Raw genomic sequence first — 23,459 nt, 5'->3', positions numbered from 1 at the left:
TAGATGTGAAACCCACCCGCTTCGACATCAAAAAGGAAGCTACCTTGGATCATCTGATGGACGGACTAAATGGATGATGTTACATATTGGAGATGGACTCATTTGACTTCAATCATGAAATATATAGGGTTCAGTTGACGGAAACGTTTCCACAGGCTCAATTGGTGGATTGAAGATAAAACAAGAATGAAAACAAAACAAAACAAAAAACAGGAAAAAAAGAAGGAAGTAAACAAACGTAAGCAAAGCAAAGCAAAGCCGATATATCAAGACAAGAGCAAGTCCAAAAGACAAACAACCGAGTCTTGTCTTGGTAAGGAACACCATGGACTCGGTTTCGGAGATCCTAAAATTGCAGGGTCGGAAACAGAGGCAGAACTTTCCACCTCTATCTTCCCTTTAATTCCATCCTTACTTCCTTCCTTCCAATTCCCTTAATCATAATCTTATTATCATTCTTCAAAATCCACCCCAAAACCCTCTCTCTCTCTCTCTCTCAAAAATCTAATTAAAAAGAAAATGAAGATGTTTTCTGTTCGTTTTTTCTGTTTATTATTGATTTTAATTTATATGTTTTCAAGTTCAATTGGAGATGTTTTGGATTCGGAGAGAGCAGGGATTGTTTTGACTTCTGGTCTTGATTTCACCGAGTCAACTCGAGCTGGTGGAAGATCTCTTAAATCATTCTCGTGAGTTACTTTGACTGCTCTAAGTACTCTTTTTTTTTTTTTTTTTTATTCCTGTTCGATTTAGTTTCTTGATAGTTTGAAATCTTTTTTTTTTTTTTTTGTGTTTATTTTTGTCTTCTTTGGATAAATTTGCATAATGGGTTCTCGTTTAATGAAATGAATGATAGAGTAGGATTTTTGGCGTAACATGGTTGAATTAAGAATAATGCTAAGAGGAGTCTCTCATATATACGTGAATCCACGCAGAGGGCTCATTGCATCATGATCTCACCTCCATTTTGGATTAGTGCTAAGTACAGTAGCTTTCATTGTTGACAATAGAAGCGCATGCTACTTTTCATCATCAATTTAGACTTGTTTGTATGATTATGTCTTCGGTGATTGGGTGGGGGAGGTGGAATGGTACTCATAGAAAGATTAAAATTTGGTTTGAAATGGTTAAAATGGATAACGGTAGCAATGTGATGGAACATCGGAATGTGGATAGCTGTAAATATTTGGCGTTGTGCGAAGAAGAAGAGATGGGATTTAACGGTTGAGATCTGAAGAAGAGTTATTTGAGTTGCTCTCATAGTATGCTTATGGTGTTAGAATTGCAATTAGTTTTCTGGAAGATGAGGAGAGCCATGGATTTGAATGGGTTAGAATTTTGACAGGTGTGAGAGAAAAGAGGATGGGTTATTTGAGCCAGAAGGTTTATATCTGGGGGATATAGCGCGGGTGAAGTCTGGGAAACAAATCCATTTTTGCCAGCCGGTGCTATTGATCCAATGACACAAGTGGCCGAGCTGGTTTTGAGGTCACGGATGGCTGATGCAGTTTGTGAGATGGTTTTTTTGTCTTGGAATGGTGGGACCCACGACATGATGATATTCCCAACCAGATCTTGACAGCTACTCTTTTGAAACACTATCATGTTTTCAGGAGCTTTTTCAGTCTTTTATATTTGTGGGTCCCAATCCGTGATACTTGGTTTACAGTGTCTGCTGTTCCATGAAATTTACCTTGATTTTGGCTGTTTTATGAAATTTACCTTGGTTTTGGCTGTTTCTTGATATCTATTTGCTGTCCTGTGGTTTGTGGTTATCTAATTCTGTTACTCCTGCTCTGCCTTTTTGTTTCCTTTTTGTTTCCTTTTTGTATACAGACAATATGAAGATTCTACAGAATTAGTTGCTCTATTAAATGGAACGATTTATTTTAAAGATAAAATTTCTGGGAAAATGCTTTGGTCATTTTCGTCTGGAGGGCCAACATATTCTTCATACCAAGCACCAGCCAAACATGACAGTGATAAAGAAAAAGGCCCGGGAGGACTTACAGGGTTCTTTTTAGATTATGGGGATGACTGGCAGTTGTATGCACATTACAAATACTCAGGTGGAATGGTATGGCACTATGGCTAAGAAGTTCATTTTTGTGTAGAATAATGATGTCTATTTTCAAAAGATCATGCATTAGGTTTCTTTTGTTGATTATAAACATTCAAAGCATTCACCCGCTTGTTATGATTGCTTGCACATTTTAATCATTGATGTACACTGTTGATCTGACAGAAACTTCCAATGAATATTGAAGACTTTATTAAAATTACACCACACATGTCAGAGGATGGAGCTGTTATGCTTGGGTCTAAGAAAACTACTGTGTTTGTAGTCGAGGCTAAAACTGGAAGACTTGTCCGCACTTTTAAGTCCCCTGATTCTCCATCTTCGTTGCAGAGTTTTGAAGGAGGGAGTGGTTTACATGATGACCTTAACAATAATAAGGATCTGCTAAAGTCTGGTTCATCAAACACCGCTCAGGTAATATACATCTTAAGGACAGATTATGCACTGCAAACGTTTGGTCCAAATTCAGACAAAGTTTCATGGAGTGCAAAAGTGGCCACAATCGGGGCCACTTTTCTTTGTAAAGATGTCGAGAATCCATCAGAAGTATTTAACTTGAGCTTTGAGCTTGATTCTGATACACCGTTATCATGTCAATCTAGAAGGATTGTTGTCCAACGACAGGACAAGTCACAGTATTCCTCTGGGGATATTCATGGTGAAGATAAGCTCCCATTGTCTGCTCCAAATCTATTGCTTACCACACAGCCTGGGGTTGAGAAATCATTAGATGATCATCATGCAAGAATGTTGCTTGCAGCTCCCATTGAACATGCTAAAGAAATGCTTGCTTTGCCTTCTGATTCTGCAGCAGGTGAAGTCCATTGTAGGTTTGGAATGCTCCTCATGTGGTCAACAACACGGTCCTTCATATTGTTTGTTGGTATCCTGTTATTGTGCTTTGTTTTGTACCTGAGTAAAGAAAGTTTTACCTTGAAGGGACAGTTGAGTGGTACTGGATTAAAAACTTCATCTTCCAAAAAGAAGAAAGCTAAAAAATCAGGAAAGAACAATGCAAGTGTTGAAAATGGGAATGGAATTGCACTGGGAGAGGGTGTTAACAAAACACTGTCAGACCTTAATAAACTTGTTGATGGAGGCGCCAATGGACGCAGAATTGGTAAGCTATTTGTATCAAATACAGAAATTGCTAAGGGAAGCAATGGTACTGTTGTTCTTGAGGGTGTGTATGAAGGTCGACTAGTTGCTGTGAAACGCCTTGTCCAAACTCATCATGATGTTGCTTGGAAAGAAATTCAGAATCTCATTGCATCAGACAGACATCCAAATATTGTTCGATGGTATGGGGTGGAGTATGATAAGGATTTTGTTTACCTATCTCTGGAGCGTTGCACATGCAGCTTAGATGACTTGATTCAAATATACTCCGATTCCTCTTTAAACCCTGTCTATGGCAAGGACCAAACCTCAAGAGCTGCAATAGAGTATAAACTTCGGTTGGACTCAGTGAAAGGAGTTATGAAGGATCTCAATTTATGGAAATCAACAGGCCACCCTTCACCTCTATTACTAACTTTGATGAGGTAAGTGAACAACTCTTTTCAATGCTTCAGGGCTTAATGCAGAAAAAATTACTGCCCTCCTTTAAATGTTTATGTTTGGATTCTTTTCATTTTCAATCCAATACAGGGATATGGTTTCTGGGCTTGTGCATTTGCACGAACTGGGAATAATTCATCGAGACTTGAAGCCTCAGAATGTGTTGATAATTAAGGAAAGATCTTTATGTGCTAAGCTCTCTGACATGGGTATCAGCAAGCGCCTCCTTGGAGATATGTCCTCATTAGATCGTCATGCTACTGGTAAGTATTTCTCATCTGAAACCATATCCATTCAAGCTCAGTGCTCTCCATTACATGGTCAGTGTTAATAGCTCGTTATTCTGGCTATAGGAATATTATTTCTCATCTGAGCTGTGATTTTTTTTCCAAGTAGATTATCCAAGGGAACATATCCTAATATATATATATATATATATATATATATATATATATATCAGTGATTGAATGGCTGTTTTACCAAGATATTGGATGATGTCATTGCAGGTTGTGGCAGTTCTGGTTGGCAAGCACCTGAACAGCTTCATCATGGACGCGAAACACGTGCAGTTGATTTATTTAGTTTGGGTTGTGTCCTCTTTTACTGCATCACTGGCGGCAGACATCCATTTGGTGATCATCTTGAACGTGATGTCAATATTGTGAAAAACCAAAAGGACCTGTTCTTGGTGGAGTATATTCCAGAAGCTGAGGATCTTATTTCCCGCTTATTAAATCCTGACCCTGAATTGAGGTATGCTTTATTTCAAAATATCCCCGGATTTTTCTCCTAGCATACAGATAATTTCATTTTTAATCATATTCTAGCATGGAAATTAGGATCTTTAACTCTTGTTTTGATTCATTTTTCCTGAACAACTAAATGCTTTTGTTCATGACATGCCTTTGATATGCTGTTAGGCCCAAGGCATTGGAAGTGCTACACCATCCTATGTTTTGGAATTCAGAGCTGAGATTGTCATTTCTTCGCGACACAAGTGACAGAGTAGAATTGGAAGATAGGGTATCTGACTCAGATATTCTGAAAGCATTGGAGGGTATTGCACCAACAGCACTGGGTGGTGGAAAATGGAATGAAAAGATGGAACCTGCATTCATCACTGACATTGGTCGTCATCGGCGTTATAAGTTTGATGGCATTCGGGACTTGTTGCGAGTCATTCGAAACAAGTTGAATCATTATAGAGAACTTCCCAAAGAAATTCAGGTTTATTTCTCAGACAAACTATTTATTACATTACAAATGCTGTCATCAGTTTATTGTCATTTAATATTATGTTCTAGTTTATCTTCTCGTTATTGGGGGAGGGGGAGGGAGCTAGGGGAAGAAAAATTGAATGGCTGACTTGATGCCCTGCATTTCTTGGAGGTGAACCATTTTTTATACTCTGCTGAGTGTGACTTTCTCACTGTTTTGAGCGTCAGAAATCCAATATGATCTGCCCCCTCCGAGACAAATTCAACGTGTTATCCTTCATTTTAGAACAGTCTATATTAGTATGCAAACATCAAACATATGTTTGTATATTGTTATATTAATGTCTCAATCTGTATCTGCGTCAGATACGTTTCCTTTGAACTTGTGTCAGATACGTTTACTGGGATGACAGTGCCTTGCATGACTTCTCTTTACAAGCCAGTTCTTTGAGTTTGTTTATGCAAATAGCTAATTTCAGTTTTGATACGCGATGATGCTTCAGGAACTTGTAGGACCAGTCCCAGAAGGATATGATAACTATTTTGCGAGTCGCTTCCCGAAGCTCCTGATTGAAGTATACAAAGTTGTGTGGAAATATTGTAGGGAGGAAGAATGCTTTCAGAAGTACATTAAAAGCAATGTTTAGATCTTTGGTTCCTTTTCAATCCCTGAAGACTGATGAATACTATTGGTGTGTATAATAATTGTGAATGAAGTTGTAATCTTAGTGTACGATACCCCATTTAATAAAACATATTATTCTCTTGAAGATTACTCATGAATTTGTTACTTATTTTGTTAATTTACATGTTCTGATGTAATTTTAGCATCACAGGTCAGGGAACACATATAAACAAATCGAAACTGGATTTATCTTTTACTATTAACAAAAAAGTAAAAGAGATTTGTTACTTATAGTGAAAGATTATGTGATCTTTCACTATGGATTTAAATAGTGGTTTCAATTTCAATTTCTCACTTTTTATTATAGATTTAGTTTCTCATCCTTTGCTCATTTTTTTTTTTTAATTACTGTGTGTGATTTCTCCCTTTTCTATACCAGACTGAGTAGATTTCTAGGAGCTAAGTCAGTCAATCTGTTTTAGAGCAACCATTAGTTCGTGGTTAATCACTTTTTTAGAGCTATGGTTAATTTGTTTTTTTTTTATTATTTGATTTTGTGTTTTAAAAATATTTTTAATAAAATTTATTTTTTTTACTTTATTTTTAAATTGTTTTGGTGTGTTAATGTTAAAAATAAAACAATTATTATTACATTTTAAAACACTAATGACAGCCTAATCAATTCTTCGTAATGCAGAACGTCATTTAATCACAAGCCATGTTATAACATGCATGTTCTTCTTTTTGGTATGTAATGGACAATGTATATATATAATATCCATATTTTCATCACAACTATCACTCTAGCATCACCCTTTTGCACATTATCAACCTCACAATCTTCTCCCCTTCTGCCATGAAAAGAAAGAAAGAGGTCGACAAAGATTCACAACTAGACCATAATCACAAGTAAAAAGATTCACAAAAACCAAGAGCAACAATCCACACATAAATATTGCATCATCAAAGGATTAAAAGCACAATTTCAAAGTGGAATAAAAGTAAGCTAGGGGATGCATCAAATGAGTGCACCGAGAGATGAAAATAAGCTTATGCTAAAGGATAAGCAAGATCACTCCAAGCCGGCTCGGTTGGATCTACCTCTTCATCCTCCTCTTCATCGTCACTTTTTTCTTCTTATATTTTCAAACCTACTCCTAGTAGAATTTCCAATTTTGTTCTTGCTGCCCTCTGACCACATGTGTGAGATCATCAATCCATTATAGTTGACCAAAGGATAAGGTGTGTGGTTTCTTTGTAGATGAACTCATTGGTACAATTAATTATCCCACTTAAACAAATGTTTGAGAAAGAAAATATGGTTGATATACAAGAAGAGTTTGACCCAATGTTTGAGTGACTGATTTTTTAGTATAATTAATATCTTTTTATTAATAATATTTTAATTTAATATTAAAATATAGAGTATGTTTGTCATGTTAAATAATATTTGTTCTCTACATAATAGTCATTGATCGTTTGAATAAGATTTAAAAACTCTTTTTAAATCTCATTCCACCTTGTACAAGGATTTTAATCAATACAAATTTAAGAACATATAAAATATTTTTTCTAATTCATCTAAGGTGGTGAATCCGTTATTAATCATTTAAGTACCTTTATATAGTTCATTTTATACCTAATGTTTGCGAGTTTTTTCACAGACATACGTAATCTTTCCATATGAAATTCTTATGGGGTCAGTTCAGTGTACATGTCTTATGATAAACACTTACATATTAGTTTTAAGTATTATTTATACATCAGTTTATGAAAATAATTTTTTTTTATATATATAAAGAAAAAAAATATAACATGTACTAGTCTCTACATCTCTAATAAATATTCAATTTAAGAAAGCATCGACCAAGAACATTTTAAAAACAATAGTTTAATGAAATAGAAATCTCATAATTATAACAATTTTATAATTTTTTTGAAGTTCTTGTGTTCCATAAACTTTATATTTACTTTATATCCATAAATCAAATATTAAATTTATTAATCTAATATTATATAAATATTAAAAAATAAATTATATGTTTAATAATAATAAATATATATTTAAATAAATATAATAATAACACGTATAAACTATATCGAACTTACATTTAACGGTGTTGTGCTGCTATGTGGTTACCGTTGATGTTGTTTGTCTGCTAACTAAGGACCTCTCTCTTCGGGGCTGTGCGTCGTGTCAATGTTGTGCGGCCAGTGATTACTAATCTAATCTTGAATCTAAATTGGTTGCTCTTGAGCTCTGCTGACCTTTAACAGCCTTTAGCAAGTTCCCTTTCTTTTTTTTAGGTTTTTCTCTGTCATTTATCTGCATTTAACAGCTCTCTCCCTCCAGCTGACTTCACTCACATTCTTTCCTCGTTCGATCATTTAACATGCCGTTATTGAAACGCAGGGTGACTGGCTGTCTGGAAGATCCCACTAGGTTTTAAGAGGTGTCTGGCAGCTTCATACTCCATTAAACGAATAAATAAATTCATCGTGATACGGTTCAGCCATGTGATACGACCCAAGTAAGGTCAGATTCAGATTTTGGCGTAAAAAGCACAACAGTCCAGGTTTACGGCAACAGTCATAATTCTCAATCCGACCGTTGGATCGTGCTAATATTTTATGTGGACTCTCCAGACATATCTTAATACCTTGGGTTAAAATTGCAGGTCAATCGGAATTCGGGAAGGCACCCCAATACTGGTCAACAGAGGCTGTACGGATTTTGTTATTTACTTCCATTTGACTTGTGGACTTCCTATTTGATTAGGATTCTTTTCCTCCAAGGATGTGAGAGCTGATTTTGGGAATTTCCTAGTACCACAAGGATCTTTAATGAGTTGCAATATAATCTCCTAGTGTGGCAAGGATTCATTAATGTTTCAGAATCCTTTTCTTGTAAGGATTCCTTATTCATCCTAGCTACACAAGAAAAGAAGGGCTGGTGGTATTTAATGACAAGTTACTTATTTTTATTATTTTCTTTCATGTTTGGGCTTAATTAATAGTTTGTTTTCAGCTAGGATCCAAGGCTTGTTTGGATCAGGTTATGGGCCTTTTAGTTTAGGGTTTTGGGCCAGTTTTGAGTGGACCTCATATAAGTCTACATAAAGGGTCCATTAGGGTTAACTTTTCAAGAACTATTTAAACTCATGTAGGCCAAAATTTCGGCAGCTTTGATGATTATTATTCTGAATTTTTCAGTTTTAACGTGTGAGAGTGATTCTTGCATTCTTCAGTTCTTGAACGAACTGAATCTGACTTATCGAAGATTAACTGGCTTCGTGGCGTCATTCTACTCATTCCAATAGTGTTGGTGCCTTGGGGCAGGTTTCCATTGTGTCGCACTCATATCAGACCTATTTTGGCTTTCCGGGATCAGATCTCAATCTTGATTGTGGGTTGCGTGATCACGAGGTTCACATCAGTTGGTATCAGAGCTAGGCTCCGAAACAAGGTCATATCATTCTGTTATTTTTCGTTTTTTTTTTTAGTGTCCCTTAAGTTTTTCAGTGTTTGCATCCATCTTCTTGTTCTTCGTGTCTGTGTCATCTAAGCAAAAAAAAAAAAATTATATTTCATCTTGTTACTGTCTCTAATCATATCAGTTTGTTAAAAAGAAAAAAAAAAATCAGAAAGAAATAGAGAAAAGAGTGATTAGTTGAAATTTGAAGGATCATTCAATTTTTGCCGCAGAAACACAAATCTTGGTGAACCATAAGCAAACCACCTCGGAATCCATTTAAAATTCATATTCAATCTATTGGGGGTGGGATCACAAGATATATCAAAGTTGGGCTTATTCGGATATTATTTGCTTGAGGTTTTAATTCAAGTTTCAATTCTGCCGCAAAACACTACTCTTAATGAACCCTAGGTAAAACACCTTGGAATATATTGAAACTTCATATTCTGAGTATTGGGTATGCGATTGCACCACATATTAAATTTGGGATTATTTTGATATCGATTTCTGGAGGTTTTAATTGGAGGATCAATTCTGCCGCAAACTGATCATACAAGGAGTTTGGGTACCTAGAAATAAGAGAACGACCTATAAATTGATTTTTGGTGATTTCATAGTATTGTAATAATACAAATTAAATTCGAGGTCATTTGGATATCGGTTTCTTTAGGTTTTCCAAATTAGGTCTTGTTTTGTCGTAACGGGTCTATTTGGTGTTCATCTTTCAAAGCTTGTTTTATTTCTGTTGATTTCATTCCTGCCATTATACTATCATCATATTTTGATATTTGGCTATTGTTTGAGTCATTTTTCATCACCCTTGCATTAGTTTGTTTTTCGATAAGTTCTGGTCCAAACAAAAGTCAAATTGGTATTCTCGAGTCTAAATCGATGTTCTTCATGCTATAAACTCTATTCTTGTCGTCGTCTTCTTGTTTTTTTCCCCTATCTGTGTCATGTATGCACTAAGGGAGAGGGAACAGAGGAGGAATGTAGATCAACGATGCGAAATACTAAGCCATGGTTTGGGGGTTCTAGAACGAGAAGTTGATAAGTGTAGAAGATTATTCTATGATCTTGAAGCTTCATGGGAAAAAGAGGTATAACGCCAAAAGGATGAAAGACGAAGGAGAGTCGTTGTGGTTATCATTCAAAAGTATGTACGCAAGTGGTTAGTACGGCGTGCTTATTTGAAATTCTTGTCAGTCACTACTTCTATACAATGTTGTTGGAGAAAGGTGTTAGCAATAAGGGGATTCCGAAGCCTTAAACAAGAGGCTATTGAAGTCACCATTAATGCTATTCAAGATTCGAGGGCGAATCTTCTTGAAGAGGGAGGGAATGATACGGTTCAGCCATGTGATATGACCCAAGTAAGGTCAGATTCGGATTTTGGCGTAAAAAGCACAACAGTCCAGGTTTACGGCAACAGTCATAATTCTCAATCCAACCGTTGGATCGGGCTAATATTTTATGTGGACTCTCCAGACATATCTTACTACCTTGGGTTAAAATTGCAGGTCAATCGGAGTTCAGGAAGGCACCCCAATACTGGTCAACAGAGGCTGTACGGATTTTGTTATTTACTTCCATTTGACTTGTGGACTTCCTATTTGATTAGGATTCTTTTCCTCCAAGGATGTGGGAGCTGGTTTTGGGAATTTCCTAGTACCACAAGGATCTTTAATGAGTTGCAATATAATCTCCTAGTGTGGCAAGGATTCATTAATGTTTCAGAATCCTTTTCTTGTAAGGATTCCTTATTCATCCTAGCTACACAAGAAAAGAAGGGCTGGTGGTATTTAATGACAAGTTACTTATTTTTATTATTTTCTTTCATGTTTGGGCTTAATTAATAGTTTGTTTTCAGCTAAGATCCAAGGCTTGTTTGGATCAGGTTATGGGCTTTTTAGTTTAGGGTTTTGGGCCAGTTTTGAGTGGACCTTATATAAGTCTACATAAAGGGTCCATTAGGGTTAACTTTTCAAGAACTATTTAAACTCATGTAGGCCAAAATTTCGGCAGCTTTGATGATTATTATTCTGAATTTTTCAGTTTTAACGTGTGAGAGTGATTCTTGCATTCTTCAGTTCTTGAACGAACTGAATCTGACTTATCGAAGATTAACTGGCTTCGTGGCGTCATTCTACTCATTCCAATAGTGTTGGTGCCTTGGGGCAGGTTTCCATTGTGTCGCACTCATATCAGACCTATTTCGGCTTTCCGGGATCAGATCTCAATCTTGATTGTGGGTTGCGTGACCACGTGATCACGAGGTTCACATCAGGCTATCTGGAAGATCCCACTAGGTTTTAAGAGGTGTCTGGCAGCTTCATACTCCATTAAACGAATAAATAAATTCATCGTAGACACACACTCAGAAGGCTTGTTTTTGTCGTCCCTTGCTAACCTGCTCTATCCACCTCCATTCTTAGCACCTTCTCTGTTATAAAGCACTGCTGGCAGCTTCTTCTTCTTCTTCTTCTATTTTTTTACTCCCATTTCATGTTTGGACTTGCCAAAGCATTGCTGATGCTTATTTGCTGCCACCGTTGCTTCTTCGGGTCACTATAGCCATATTTTCTCTGCTTGGTGTTTAAACAAACTCGGAACTATGCTATTGCGCTTTTTCTTACAATGATTTTGTTTCCTTTCATCTTCATCTATGCACAATGCTTTTCCCATTCTCCACTTCAAGCGTCACTTGATTCAGACGAGTGTGTATATATACATATAAAACAGAATGGATGCCTACGGCGTAGCGCGGGCAGCATATCAAAGTAAGAACTTAAAGTTGCTGCCAATAATTCTCTTAATTTTATGTTGCCTCCATATCCCTTTAGGCCGCGGTTGCAATTGCGGGCCATCAAGAATCAACTGAAAAGAGATGAACTAGCCCTGAAAGGAAACTCCACCGTGTAACAATACGTTGTGATGGATCACTAGACTTCGTTACTAGCATGAGGACTTTCATCTGGAAGCTATTCAATGTCTCGTCTCTTGGAACTGTAACTGTCCATGGATTCATTTCGATTAGAGGCCATTTCCAGTTGCCTGCTTTTCCTGTTCCTTTTCATCAGCAAATGAAAGAAATGTTTGAAGACGTGTACATGTTGAGCTTCGACCAGAAGAAGCTAACTCCAATGAGCTGTACTGCCTGAACTGCCGCACCATCTTCAAAAAATATATGAAGAGAGCAAGCACATGAATTCCCTTTTCTAACAGGAGCTACTACAACTAGCCCAGACTCGACATATGGCTGTGTAAAGTCAGCCATCCTTGTTCTAGTAGCGATGATTGCAATATCACCTCTTGCTGCATCATAGACATATATGAAAGATGAGACTAAATAAACAATAAAGAACCATTGCACTTTTGAAAATCTGCAAAGTTTTTGTTTTAGGACAGTACTCACAATCGGGGTTGATAAAACAGTCTAGTATTCTCTCTTTGTGTGACCAAAAGGTATATATACACTTGCTAAAACAAACATGAGTTGTGTGGATTAACTACCACTAATTTGACCAAGAAGGTATGTATTGTTGATTGTTGATGTAACAGGTAATTTAGAGAAGACGACAAAGAAGATGAATCAGATTAAAAGAGACGAGGCATAGCCAAAAACCATTGATGAGAGATGAGCAGATTAAATGGAAAGCAAAACATCAGCAAGATAAAAATTAAATGGAAATAGAAATATTTTCAGTGATATTCTTACTAATAAAAAGATGATAAATGACGTACGTTAATCGAGGAAGAGAAAATGGGAGTAAATAGAAAAATGTTTTATCAACCGTTATATGGTTAAGAAATTAAAAAAAGAAGAGAAGGGGTTTTTTAAAGAAGGGTAAATCCGACCACAATCGGGGTCCAATGTACACAATTATGACTCATAACTGTCACATCTAGTTATCTACACACTAATAAAAGCTAATTGATGCGGGACAAATATTGTTCACTATAAAAAAATTCATGGTTCATTAAAATAGTATATAATTATTTTACGCTTCCTAAAAAAGTTAATGAATTGATAATGGGGTAATATAATCTTTTTACAACATCTATTAATTATAATTAAATTGATTAAGGACAATTATGTATTTTCACTTTTTTAAAATACAAAAAAAACTAAATTATCTTTAAAAACAAAAACTTGTTTAACTAGCATCCTAAGACATTTTCATCTTGGTTTTTCAATTATAATCAAGTTAACTTAAGATCAATTTGGTATTTTAATAAAAATAAAATATAATTTAAAAATCAAAATTGATTTATGCATGCAACACACATGCTAGTGGGTAGAAGGAGCTCGTGGTTTTATAGCATTGCATGCAACGTCTCTCAACATCCAAACAATAGCTTTTTGTGATGGTTTTAGAAGCGTCAAGTAATCTCTTTATGCATGGGCCGATGTGTGTCATTGTTTACACGATGATGTATTGCTGGTGGTATTTATATATTTTTCAATTTGCTTTTTACAAGGTTGGCCTAACCTCACGACCCGAGTTGTGAATTTATTAAGACATTTTATTTTATTATTATTATTTTTTTTAATTTCATCTTGTAACATTCAATTATCTTTAAATTCAACATTGTAATTTTTTTTTTTGACAAACATTCCTTTTCTTCTGGTCATCATTATCACCTTTTGTTTTAAAATTCGATTCATTCATTGTTGTTGCCTTTTTTATCATATATTTAAACAAAATCATTTTATTGGATCCATTAAGTATTTTTTTAAAAGGAGTGGTTTTTTCAATGTGTAAAACTCCATTGTTTATCTTCTCACACGTTACTGTGGATGGACTATGCAAAATTTTATATATTTTTTTAATTTGATCCTCAAATGTGTTTTTGGTGATTTAGTCTTAATTGAATACTAATTGATTTTGATTCCTTATGAAGGTGAGATTGAAAGAAAAGGGATCAAAAAGAAAAAAGAAACTAAATATAGGTGGCATGCTATAAATTTCGTAAAAGATGCAATTTGTTTATTGAACTTTAGAAAACAATTTTAGTATCTAAATATTTTTCCAATTCAATTTTAGTATAAAAATTTATTTTTATTATTTTTTAGTCTCTGATTGAGAGATGAGAGAGAGGTCGTTTGATTTCAACGATAGAGAGAGAAAAATGTTGTTAACACCGATTTAGGCTACTAAAACAAACGATATTTATATCAAATGATTCCATTTGATGAGTAGAGTTTATATATATATATATATATATATATATATATAAAGTTCATTAAAAAAAAAAACAGATCTGAGCTTGATTTGATTTTTTGATTCAGGTTGATTTTGGTTTTAGAAGGTTTTTTTTAGGCTATAAATAGGTATATCATGGTTTTTATGATGTTTTTTTTAGATGTTTTGGGTTAAAATGGGTTAAAAAAACAAGGTTTTAGGTCAAAATGGGTTTAAAAACAGGTTTTTAAGTAGAAAAACTTAAATCCTGATTTTTCGATCACCATAGTGGTTGGAATGTAAACAAATCAAATGATGCGTTGTCTAATTATTTTTTCAAAAAAAATATCATATGCCTAGTTGCAAACAAAAAATTATCGTCTACCTAGTTAATGACTTTTTATTTATTTATTTGTATATATAGTTTTTGATTTATTTGATTATATGTATGTATAAGATTTTTTATTTAAACTCAAATTTTTTAAATTACAGAAATATGTTGAAAAAATGTGCGTATATAATATTTTTTTTAAAATAAAAATATTTTTTTTTATAAAATACAAATCACATTACTAGTTAAAATCTATTACTCGACTTTATTATTATTATATTATTATATTCTTTAAAATCGGCTAGGAATACCTTCATATATATATATATATATAAAATAACTTCGCCCATGACGAAGCATTTTTCACCTAGCCAGCACCTACCAAGTCCTCTAATAACGAAGCTATCTAGCATCAAGATTTTTAGTTGCAACTAATAATTTTGTAGAGGCGGCAAAAAATAAACGACATTATATAATGCCAATCTCATGGTTAAATCACAGACATGGAGAACCATGAAACCAAAACGACATCCTATGTCCATTCCGTCATTCTTGCAATAACACGTGTCAGTAGCCCATCTTCTTTTCAAGTTTCAACTCCCTATAATGGCTACCGTAAAAGGCTGGAATCCCTCGGTTACTTCACCACAAAAATGTAAACTCTCTCTCTTTCCTCTTAATGGCCTTCCCTTCCCTACTTTCATGTGCGTCATCTCTTGTTTTTCTCCTGCCATGTCCTATTGGTTGTGCAATTTTCTCTGGTGTTTGAATTCTTGTTCTTTATGGACTAATTTCTTATCTGGGTTTTCTGTTGGTCTTGATCTTTGTTGTAAAAGTTTCAGGAAATGTGTTTAGTTCCTTCAAGAATTCAAGAATTTGAGAGGGGTAATTTTTTACTGGTAGCGAAAGAAATGGTTTACCTTAGCTAGCATTTGATTCTTGGATCCAGTGCTTTGCTTCGAATCAGCTGGTGGACAGCTAGTTTTTGCTGTCTGGGGGATTTTCTTAGGATATATCTAAATATGGCTTGTCCATGGCCTCAGGGTCTGTCCAGCTAAGTACAATTGTTCTATATTTTTTGCTTCTTTCATTTCTTTTTTTGTGGTATTGAAAATTGAGAATGGAGTAGACTTGGAGAATGGCTCAGGAAACTAATGCTTCACTTCAGATAGAAAGATTGGATGGAGGGTGTAGCGGTACTTGTAAGGGCAGTGTGTCTGCCATGGAAGATGAAAAGGATGAGAATTTGGACAATTTGAACCAATTGACCACTGGTAAACCTCCAAGAAACGTCAAAATGGTCAGGCATTGTAGCAGCTCTGCATTTTTTACAGATTTTGTGAGTTAATTTCTCTTCTTATCCAACCTTCTTCTATCATTCTGCTATAGTTGAATGAGATTCTAATACAAGATAATATTGTTTCCTATCCATGGTATTTTAAACCTTGTTCTTCATGGATTGAGATCCATGCATTCAATCAAGTGATTGCAAGAGATTGTTTGATGTGGTTTGATTTAGTTGAAAAGAAATTGTCGTATTATTTTAGCCTGCACAATTGAACTTTGTTTGATGGTTAAACGCTTAATTATTTTTGCAAAATTTCGTATGGTTGAAACAAAAGTTAGAAAACACTTCCTCAAATTAGGATGTTAGGAAACGTTTTCTTGATATTAGGAAATTAATCCATACAGGTCTTTTCGAGGTCCTACTGTAGTCAAGTCATAGCATTTTGTTCAGAATAAGCTGCAAAACATGCAAAAAGTTCTCTTTGAAAACTGCGTGCTGAATTGGTTATGGTAACAAATGTGTAAAGAGTTAGACTATAGTGCATTTTTGGAACCCAAAAACTTATTAAGCAACAATGTCGTGTCTTGCAATTAATTTTGAGAAGCGTGTGTAATCTTTAGCCTCGTACAAATATGTTGCATATATGTGTTTGTCTTGTGAGTGCTTGCACAAATGGATGCATGTTCAGTTTCAGGTTCTTAGGAAGAATATATGTTTTATTGAGGAAAGTTTGATGGATCATTTTATACATGGGTGTATGATCCATGTATTTAATGCAGATTTCATCTGATTGTGCCTCTCTATTGTCCATGTAGGAATCAGAAATTGCAATTTTGGGATTGGTCTCACCATCATCTGAAAATTCTGTATTTCTCCCTATTTTTCGCTCTGGAAGCTGGTCGGAGAAAGGACCAAAGCAGTTCATGGAGGATGAGCATATATGTATAGATAATCTACATAAACATCTTGTTACATCAGCAGAATTACCCTCTCCTGGTGCATTTTATGGGGTGTGTAAGTTGCTATTAGGTTAGAATGTCATTTCTCCTTGATCTAAAGAATTTTCCTAACTATGATATAATCATTTTCTTGTGTCCGTAACCTTGTTTTTCTGCATGCATAGTGATCCAGCCAAAATATGGTTGTTTTTTAACCTATAATGAAACAGGTGATAAGAGGCATCAGTGTAGCTTACTCGACAATTGGCCTTATATATTGTAGAGCTCGCTAAGTTGGTGCACTTGTATTGTTTATTTCTGCAGGTGTTTGACGGACATGGTGGCACTGATGCAGCTGCCTTTACCAGAGAGAACATTCTTAATTTCATTGTCGAAGACTCCCAGTTTCCCTCAGGCACAAAGAGGGCAATTAAGAGTGCCTTCGTGAAGACTGATCACGCACTTGCTGATACTAAATCTATTGATAGTTCATCTGGCACCACTGTCTTGATGGCCCTTATTTTGGGAAGGTGAGAGAAAAACTAAACTGCTTTGGAATTTGTAGGTGCTGATAAACCCGTGTTAGTAATTTTTCCTTTCAGCTGCACTTTTTTTCAATTTTTGGCTTGATACTGCATTCTTGTAGGACCATGCTTATCGCTAATGCTGGTGATTCAAGAGCCGTGTTGGGCAAACGAGGAAGAGCGGTTGAGCTCTCAAAGGACCACAAGCCCAACTGCAGCTCAGAAAGACAAAGAATTGAGAGATTAGGAGGGGTGATATATGATGGCTACCTTAATGGCCAATTATCGGTTGCTCGTGCTCTCGGAGATTGGCACATTAAAGGCTCTAAAGGTTCGAAAAGCCCCTTAAGTTCCGAGCCAGAGTTGAAGGAGATTAATCTGACGGAAGAAGATGAGTTTCTGATACTAGGCTGTGATGGTCTATGGGATGTAATGAGTAGCCAATGTGCAGTCACAATTGTTAGGAAGGAGCTAATGATGCATAATGATCCTGAGAGGTGCTCAAAAGCTCTTGTCACAGAAGCACTCCAGCGCAACACATGCGACAACCTGACAGTTTTAGTGATCTGTTTCTCTCCTGATCCACCTCCTAAGATTGAAATTCCTAGGAACCATAGGAGGAGGAGTATATCTGCTGAAGGGCTGGACCGTCTCAAGGGTATTTTGAATAATTAGTGCTATTTGAGCAAGAATTGCCAATGGCTTGTACACGAGAAAATGGAGCATGTCCATGTGAAATAACTGGGGGGGATTTTTCCAAGTTAATGCAACCCCCTGCTGCGGCTGAACACTGCTGATTTCTTTTTAACCTAAATATATCCCCACATATTTGAGAGACCCTGTAGTTTGTATAAATCTTTGAGTTTTTGGAGAGTGAATGAGCATCTTTGATTTGAAATCTTGTTTTTAGGGTGAACCTTTAGTCTTCCCATATTACTTTATTCCTTGTTAATAAATTCTCAACAAAAATAATAATGATTGCATTAGTATATGACTAAGATTTAACTAAATGAGAACTTAGAGATTAAAAATAAAATACCCTATTACTATAGATCATGATCCTTGACTAATCATCCCAGACAACCTACTACCAAATGTCGCTAACAGGACATCATTAATACTTGTTATTGAGGTTTCTAATGTGAGCCAAGATGCTAGGAATCTTAGAATCCATAATTAAGTTATAATACAATTCAAGAAAGCTAAAATAAAGCAACATGGTTAATTATAATGAATGAACAACTGAAGGTATAAGGGTGGACAATACAAAGAAATATTTTTTGATAAATTCTAAATAGTTCTAAGGAGGACCAAGCAAACTCTCTCACTTTATTTTGAATAATCAATCAATTTGTTAAATACAAATTAAATAATTTTGTTTATACTAGGTAAAACATCTTAAACAAGACTGAAAAAAATAATAAAAGAGTTCTAAATAAATAAAAAAAATCCTAAATCAACTAGAAAAATATTGTAAATCTTGAACAATAACTTTTGTGCGTTATTGCAAGGCCTTACTAAACTTGTATTGCTACAAAAATTTAACCTTATAGTAAAATATATCTTTAGAAACTTATAGTAAATTTTTAGCTTGATCTAATAGTTAGATTATAAATTATGCTTATTAATATAAAATAGCACATTAGAAAAATAAACCTAATCTGCACATAGATAGAAAAACAAATTGAATTTACAAGTCTCATAACAAATAAAGTCTAAACCTCTTAGATAAAGTCTTGAATTAACATATTATATACCTCTTAGATCTTATTAGTTTTTTACTTCGTAATAAAGTAATACATCATGCGATGTTGCTTAATAATTTTTATAAGTTCTTCTAATTATTTTTTGTTGTTGTTTTCAAGTGAAAAAATAGTTGAAATTTAGGTGATAAAGGAACAAATTATCCGGATTCTATTTATTCAGTATTAGATTCAGACAAAATATGTTTGTAGTACACGAATGTTGTTTGTCTATATACAATACAAGACGTCTGATTATTTAGAATAAAACAATTAAGAGAATAATGTGTCGCTTGTTTAACTTTTTTTTATTTAAAAAAAAAAAAAAGAAGCATTCAGGCCTTGGTTTCTAGGCCTATATACACCCAGGCTGCATTTTCTAATTTTTTATGACACTTTTAACATTATAAAATAAGATCCGTTTGAAATAAAACAGTTATAATAATATTTAAAAAATTATATGATCATACTATAATTTTCAAATAATATTAGACCTTTTTAATGGTAATGTTAGGGTTTTAAATAGTAATTTTAGCAATTATTTTATGAATAATTATATATGAAACTAATATATATAATTGAAAGAAAAAACATATTCCTCAAGGATATTCAAGAATGAAATGCCTAATTGTTTTTATTGTGAAGTTTTTAGATATTTCTCCAAATTAGTAAGGAAGATTTTCTCATTTGTAGCATAAAAATTATTAAAGTATTTTTTTTAATTTTTATTTGAAGTTACTTTTCATGAGTAATTGTTCTTTTATGTATTTTCATACAGTCATATAAAAGTTATAAGTGCATTTTTTTAGTTTTTATTATTGAAACTGTTCAAATTATAATGATTTTTATTTTAAAATTCGGCTTATAATAAAAAGGATATTTTCAGTCAAAACCAAAAAAAAAAAATACATTAATAAGGATGAGTGTTTTGATTAAGCAAAAATATGTTTTTTTATTTAATTTAAATCATTGCAATTCTTATATATATATATATATTATATATATATATATATATATTGCCTTAGTTTTAAATTCAAAAGAATATGTAGTTGGGAAAAAAAAGATATTTTCAAAAAAAAAAAAGTGTGAAAAAGAAATAAATATTTGTACTAAAGGAACATGTTTTTTCTCTCCAATATTTAAATCTAGATTTTTTTAAAATATTTATTATAATTACCATAGAATATAATAAAAACAAATCTAAAATGAGCCTTATAATATAGCTAAAGGAAGGAGAAAAAAAAAAAAAACTCAAGCAAACAAGTAATAACATAAAAACTGAGTTTATATTTTATTCGGCATTTATAATAAATATAATTTGTTGGGCCAGTCAGTACGAGTTCAATTTTTCTCCACAAAATCCACCTAGAACTACCTAGGACATATAAACATGTAACAGCACCGCACATATTTTTGTTTATATGATTTAAAATTAGAAATTTAACTTTATAAATTATTTTAATTTAATGTTTTTAGGGATAATTTGATCTCATGATTAGAATTGCGGGTTTTGATATTTTAACTATAGTTAGATTAGGTTTTTTTTTAAAAAAATTATCTTTCTAAGATTTATCTTGGTCTCATGTACTTCAACATTGAATTTTCTTTTTATTGTAATGTTTTTGTCTCATAACCCGAGTAGCTGTTTGATAGATTAATCCAGTTGACTCATTTTTTTTTAATTAACTTTTTTTTCCTCTAATTTCATCATTTAATATTGTATTTTGATTGAAAATTAGGCTTCATGATTTATTTTGGTTTGATTTTTATGAGGTTATTCTGATCTCATGCCCCGAGAATAGTGCTTAACGAGTTAATCCATATTAACTTGACTAATTTTTTGTGTTATTTTTTTTATTAAAATTTTTACAAATTTCATCGTTCAACATTGGATTCGACCGGATTGATTGAGAATTAAGTTTCATAATTTGTATTGATTTGCTCTTAATGAGGTTATCTTAGTTTTATAACCAGAGTTATGAATTTAGCAAATTAATCTGGGTTAAATCAAATCATTTTTTTATTTTTTTTTCTATGAAGTTATCTTGGTCTCATGACTTAAGTCATGAGTTTGATGGATTGACTTGGGTAATTTTTTATGTTTTTTTTTAGTCCCATCTTTTAAAATTGAAATGATTGAGAATTGAACTTCTAACCTTTTTTTTTTTTTTTAATTTTCTTTCTATGGGGTTATCTCGGTCTTATGACTTGAGTAACAAATTTAATAGGTTAACTCGAGTCACCCTTTTAGGTCGTTTTTTTTAATTGAGTTTTTTTTTTTTCAATTTCAGCCTTCAACATTGGATTGATTGAAAATTAAGTTTTATAATTTTTTTTTTTAGTTTTTTTTTTTAATGAGGTTATTATAGTCTCATAACCTGAGTTACGAATTTAACATGTTAACCTAGATTGATCAAGTCAATCCAATATATTGTTATCTTAATATTAAAAAAAAAAACATCATCTTTAATTTTGTTTTAGTTAAACTATATTTTTACGGGTCCTTCGAGTTGCTTTTGGACTCACAAAGTGAACCAGGTCATATTGAGTCAACCCCTACATGGTTAGAAAAACTTTTCCACTAAAAAAATAACAATATTTGAACAATGTTTTTATGTTTGAGAAAAAATTGGCTTGACCCGTAACGTAGAGCGGGTCAATGATCTAGTATTATTTTTAATTTTAGTCATAAGTTCCTAAAAGGATTCTTCAAAGAAGTATAAAACCCTATATATAACATAATAGATGTTTTTGCAATCCTATTTGCAACAGAGATTTGGAGCCAGTAATCATCCAAATTAAAATCATCAAACCTTTGTAAAAAAAAGTGATAATACCAACAACAAAAAAACAAATTTTCCTAGCCTAAATGGCTAGGATTTTCAACCTGACACCAACATTAGGCCCAGTCTGATCAATTTTACTTTGGCATATATTTTATGTATTTTTTTAGGTTTTCATGAGTTGTTTTCATGCATATAACTTTTTCTATCACACACAAGTTTCTATACAAAGTAGACACCATTTTCTATGTCAAAGACACCACTCATTGTTAGTGTATATATATCATGTAGCCAATCAATTGGTTATACGTGACATTGACTTTGTTTATGTAAATATATTTAATTTATTAATAAAGATTTATTTGTCTTTAATATTCATCAAATATTTTATTAATGAATTTATAGTAAAGATTAAATCCTAGTGATAAAAATACTTTGCAAATAAAATTATAAAATTGTTATAGTTATATGATTCGTAGTGCATGAAAGCATTATTCCTAAAATGTTCTTGTTTAATGTTTTATTAAGAATGTATATTAATTAGAGTTGATAAGACTCATATATATTATGTTTTTTTCCCTTTATAAAAGGAAGCAATTGTTCTCATAAGTTGAGGTATAAAGGATATTTGGAACTAATATTTAATGCTTGTCAGATAACATGTATACCGAACTGACCTGTATGAGAATTCTATATGGAAAGACTCACTTGACAATATTAGGTAACTAATGTGTACATGATCCTTACACTTAAAATTACTAAGTTATCTTATAGAGAAAGTGTTATGTTTTGATCCTGCTACACGTTGTCATAATCAAGGGTAACAAATTGACAGATATTGAGTATAACATAAACTATATGAAGGTATTTAAATAATTAAGAGAAGATTCATCACCCTGGGTGACTTAGGGAAAATATTTTATTTATTCTCAAATAGTATTGATTGTAAATCTTTGCACAAGGTGGAATGAAATTTGAAAAAAATCTCAAATCTTATTTAAATAATCAATGATTATGGTGTTAAGAACAAACATGATTTGCATAGCAAACACACTTCATTCTATAATGTCTAAATCAGAACATTGTTGATAAAATGATACTATTTACATTAAGAAATTGCTCATTAAAAGGTTAGGTCAAACCACTTATGACTTTTCTAATATTTGAAAGATCATAACAGGTTATTAGACATTGTACTTGATCTTCAGATATAAATTAATTAATTATTGAATTGATAATAAATTAATTTGTTTAATTTATTTAAGATTATGATTTATATTTAGTCCAACTTATTAGAGAACATAATGGGTCACACATAAGAACCATTAGTCAAAAATTAAAATGGGATGATTAATCATGTGTGACTTGATTGAAAATAAATTTTAGAAATTAAGGACTATAATGTAATTAATATAGGGGATTACAATTCTAGACCTAGAAACAATCAAGTAAGGACTTGATTGAATAAGTTTCTAAAATTAGCCTAAAATAATATATATGATATTATTTAAAGGACAAATTGATATTTTGTCATTTATAAAGTTTTCAGGTTTCCTTATAAATAGAAAGTTATACCTCTTATTTTCTATGAGTAGAGTACAACACAAAAACACTTGAAAACACAAAAGAAAATGGCTAGTATTCAAAGACATAACAATCCCTCTCACCTAAAAAGGGTTTAGAAGATTTCTTATTGCTGGTTTGTATGAA

At 33.0% G+C, this 23,459-nt stretch overlaps 2 protein-coding genes across 5 annotated transcripts; both read left to right on the top strand.

Moving 5' to 3' along the window:
- The first annotated feature begins 155 nt into the window (after window positions 1-155).
- On the top strand, window positions 156-5,627 carry LOC118030550 (serine/threonine-protein kinase/endoribonuclease IRE1a). The gene is made up of 7 exons (XM_035034701.2): window positions 156-689; window positions 1,837-2,077; window positions 2,246-3,624; window positions 3,731-3,903; window positions 4,147-4,393; window positions 4,561-4,867; window positions 5,361-5,627. The coding sequence occupies exons 1-7, from the start codon at window positions 520-522 to the stop codon at window positions 5,502-5,504; spliced, it is 2,661 nt and encodes an 886-aa protein (XP_034890592.1). The 5' UTR covers window positions 156-519; the 3' UTR covers window positions 5,505-5,627.
- A 9,347-nt stretch (window positions 5,628-14,974) lies between these two features.
- LOC118030549 (probable protein phosphatase 2C 47) lies at window positions 14,975-18,122 on the top strand. Of its 4 annotated transcripts, none has more exons than XM_035034700.2 (5): window positions 14,975-15,129; window positions 15,311-15,813; window positions 16,578-16,772; window positions 17,025-17,230; window positions 17,347-18,122. In XM_035034700.2, exons 2-5 carry the CDS (start codon window positions 15,613-15,615, stop codon window positions 17,897-17,899), a joined length of 1,155 nt encoding a protein of 384 aa, XP_034890591.1. In that variant the 5' UTR covers window positions 14,975-15,129; window positions 15,311-15,612; the 3' UTR covers window positions 17,900-18,122. The 4 variants fall into 4 exon arrangements, with proteins under 4 accessions (XP_034890591.1, XP_073266421.1, XP_073266420.1 ...); XM_073410320.1 differs by having other exon boundaries at window positions 14,989-15,129; window positions 15,317-15,813; XM_073410319.1 differs by having other exon boundaries at window positions 14,992-15,178; window positions 15,317-15,813.
- Window positions 18,123-23,459: the final 5,337 nt, after the last annotated feature.

This window comes from Populus alba, chromosome 7, assembly GCF_005239225.2.
Source record: "Populus alba chromosome 7, ASM523922v2, whole genome shotgun sequence".
Taxonomy (NCBI): Eukaryota; Viridiplantae; Streptophyta; class Magnoliopsida; order Malpighiales; family Salicaceae; genus Populus; species Populus alba.
The sequence above is the reverse complement of the archived record's forward strand: the minus strand, read 5'-3'. Positions and strand labels throughout refer to the sequence as shown.

Bases quoted from the DNA above. Each gene is read 5' to 3' on its own strand.
- LOC118030550 (XM_035034701.2), top strand. From the start codon at position 520: ATGAAGATGTTTTCTGTTCGTTTTTTCTGTTTATTATTGATTTTAATT. The intron at 4,394-4,560 runs GTATGCTTTATT...ATATGCTGTTAG, and splicing joins AATCCTGACCCTGAATTGAG to GCCCAAGGCATTGGAAGTGC. The intron at 4,868-5,360 runs GTTTATTTCTCA...ATGATGCTTCAG, and splicing joins AACTTCCCAAAGAAATTCAG to GAACTTGTAGGACCAGTCCC.
- LOC118030549 (XM_035034700.2), top strand. From the start codon at position 15,613: ATGGCTCAGGAAACTAATGCTTCACTTCAGATAGAAAGATTGGATGGA. The intron at 15,814-16,577 runs GTGAGTTAATTT...TTGTCCATGTAG, and splicing joins CTGCATTTTTTACAGATTTT to GAATCAGAAATTGCAATTTT. The intron at 17,231-17,346 runs GTGAGAGAAAAA...GCATTCTTGTAG, and splicing joins ATGGCCCTTATTTTGGGAAG to GACCATGCTTATCGCTAATG.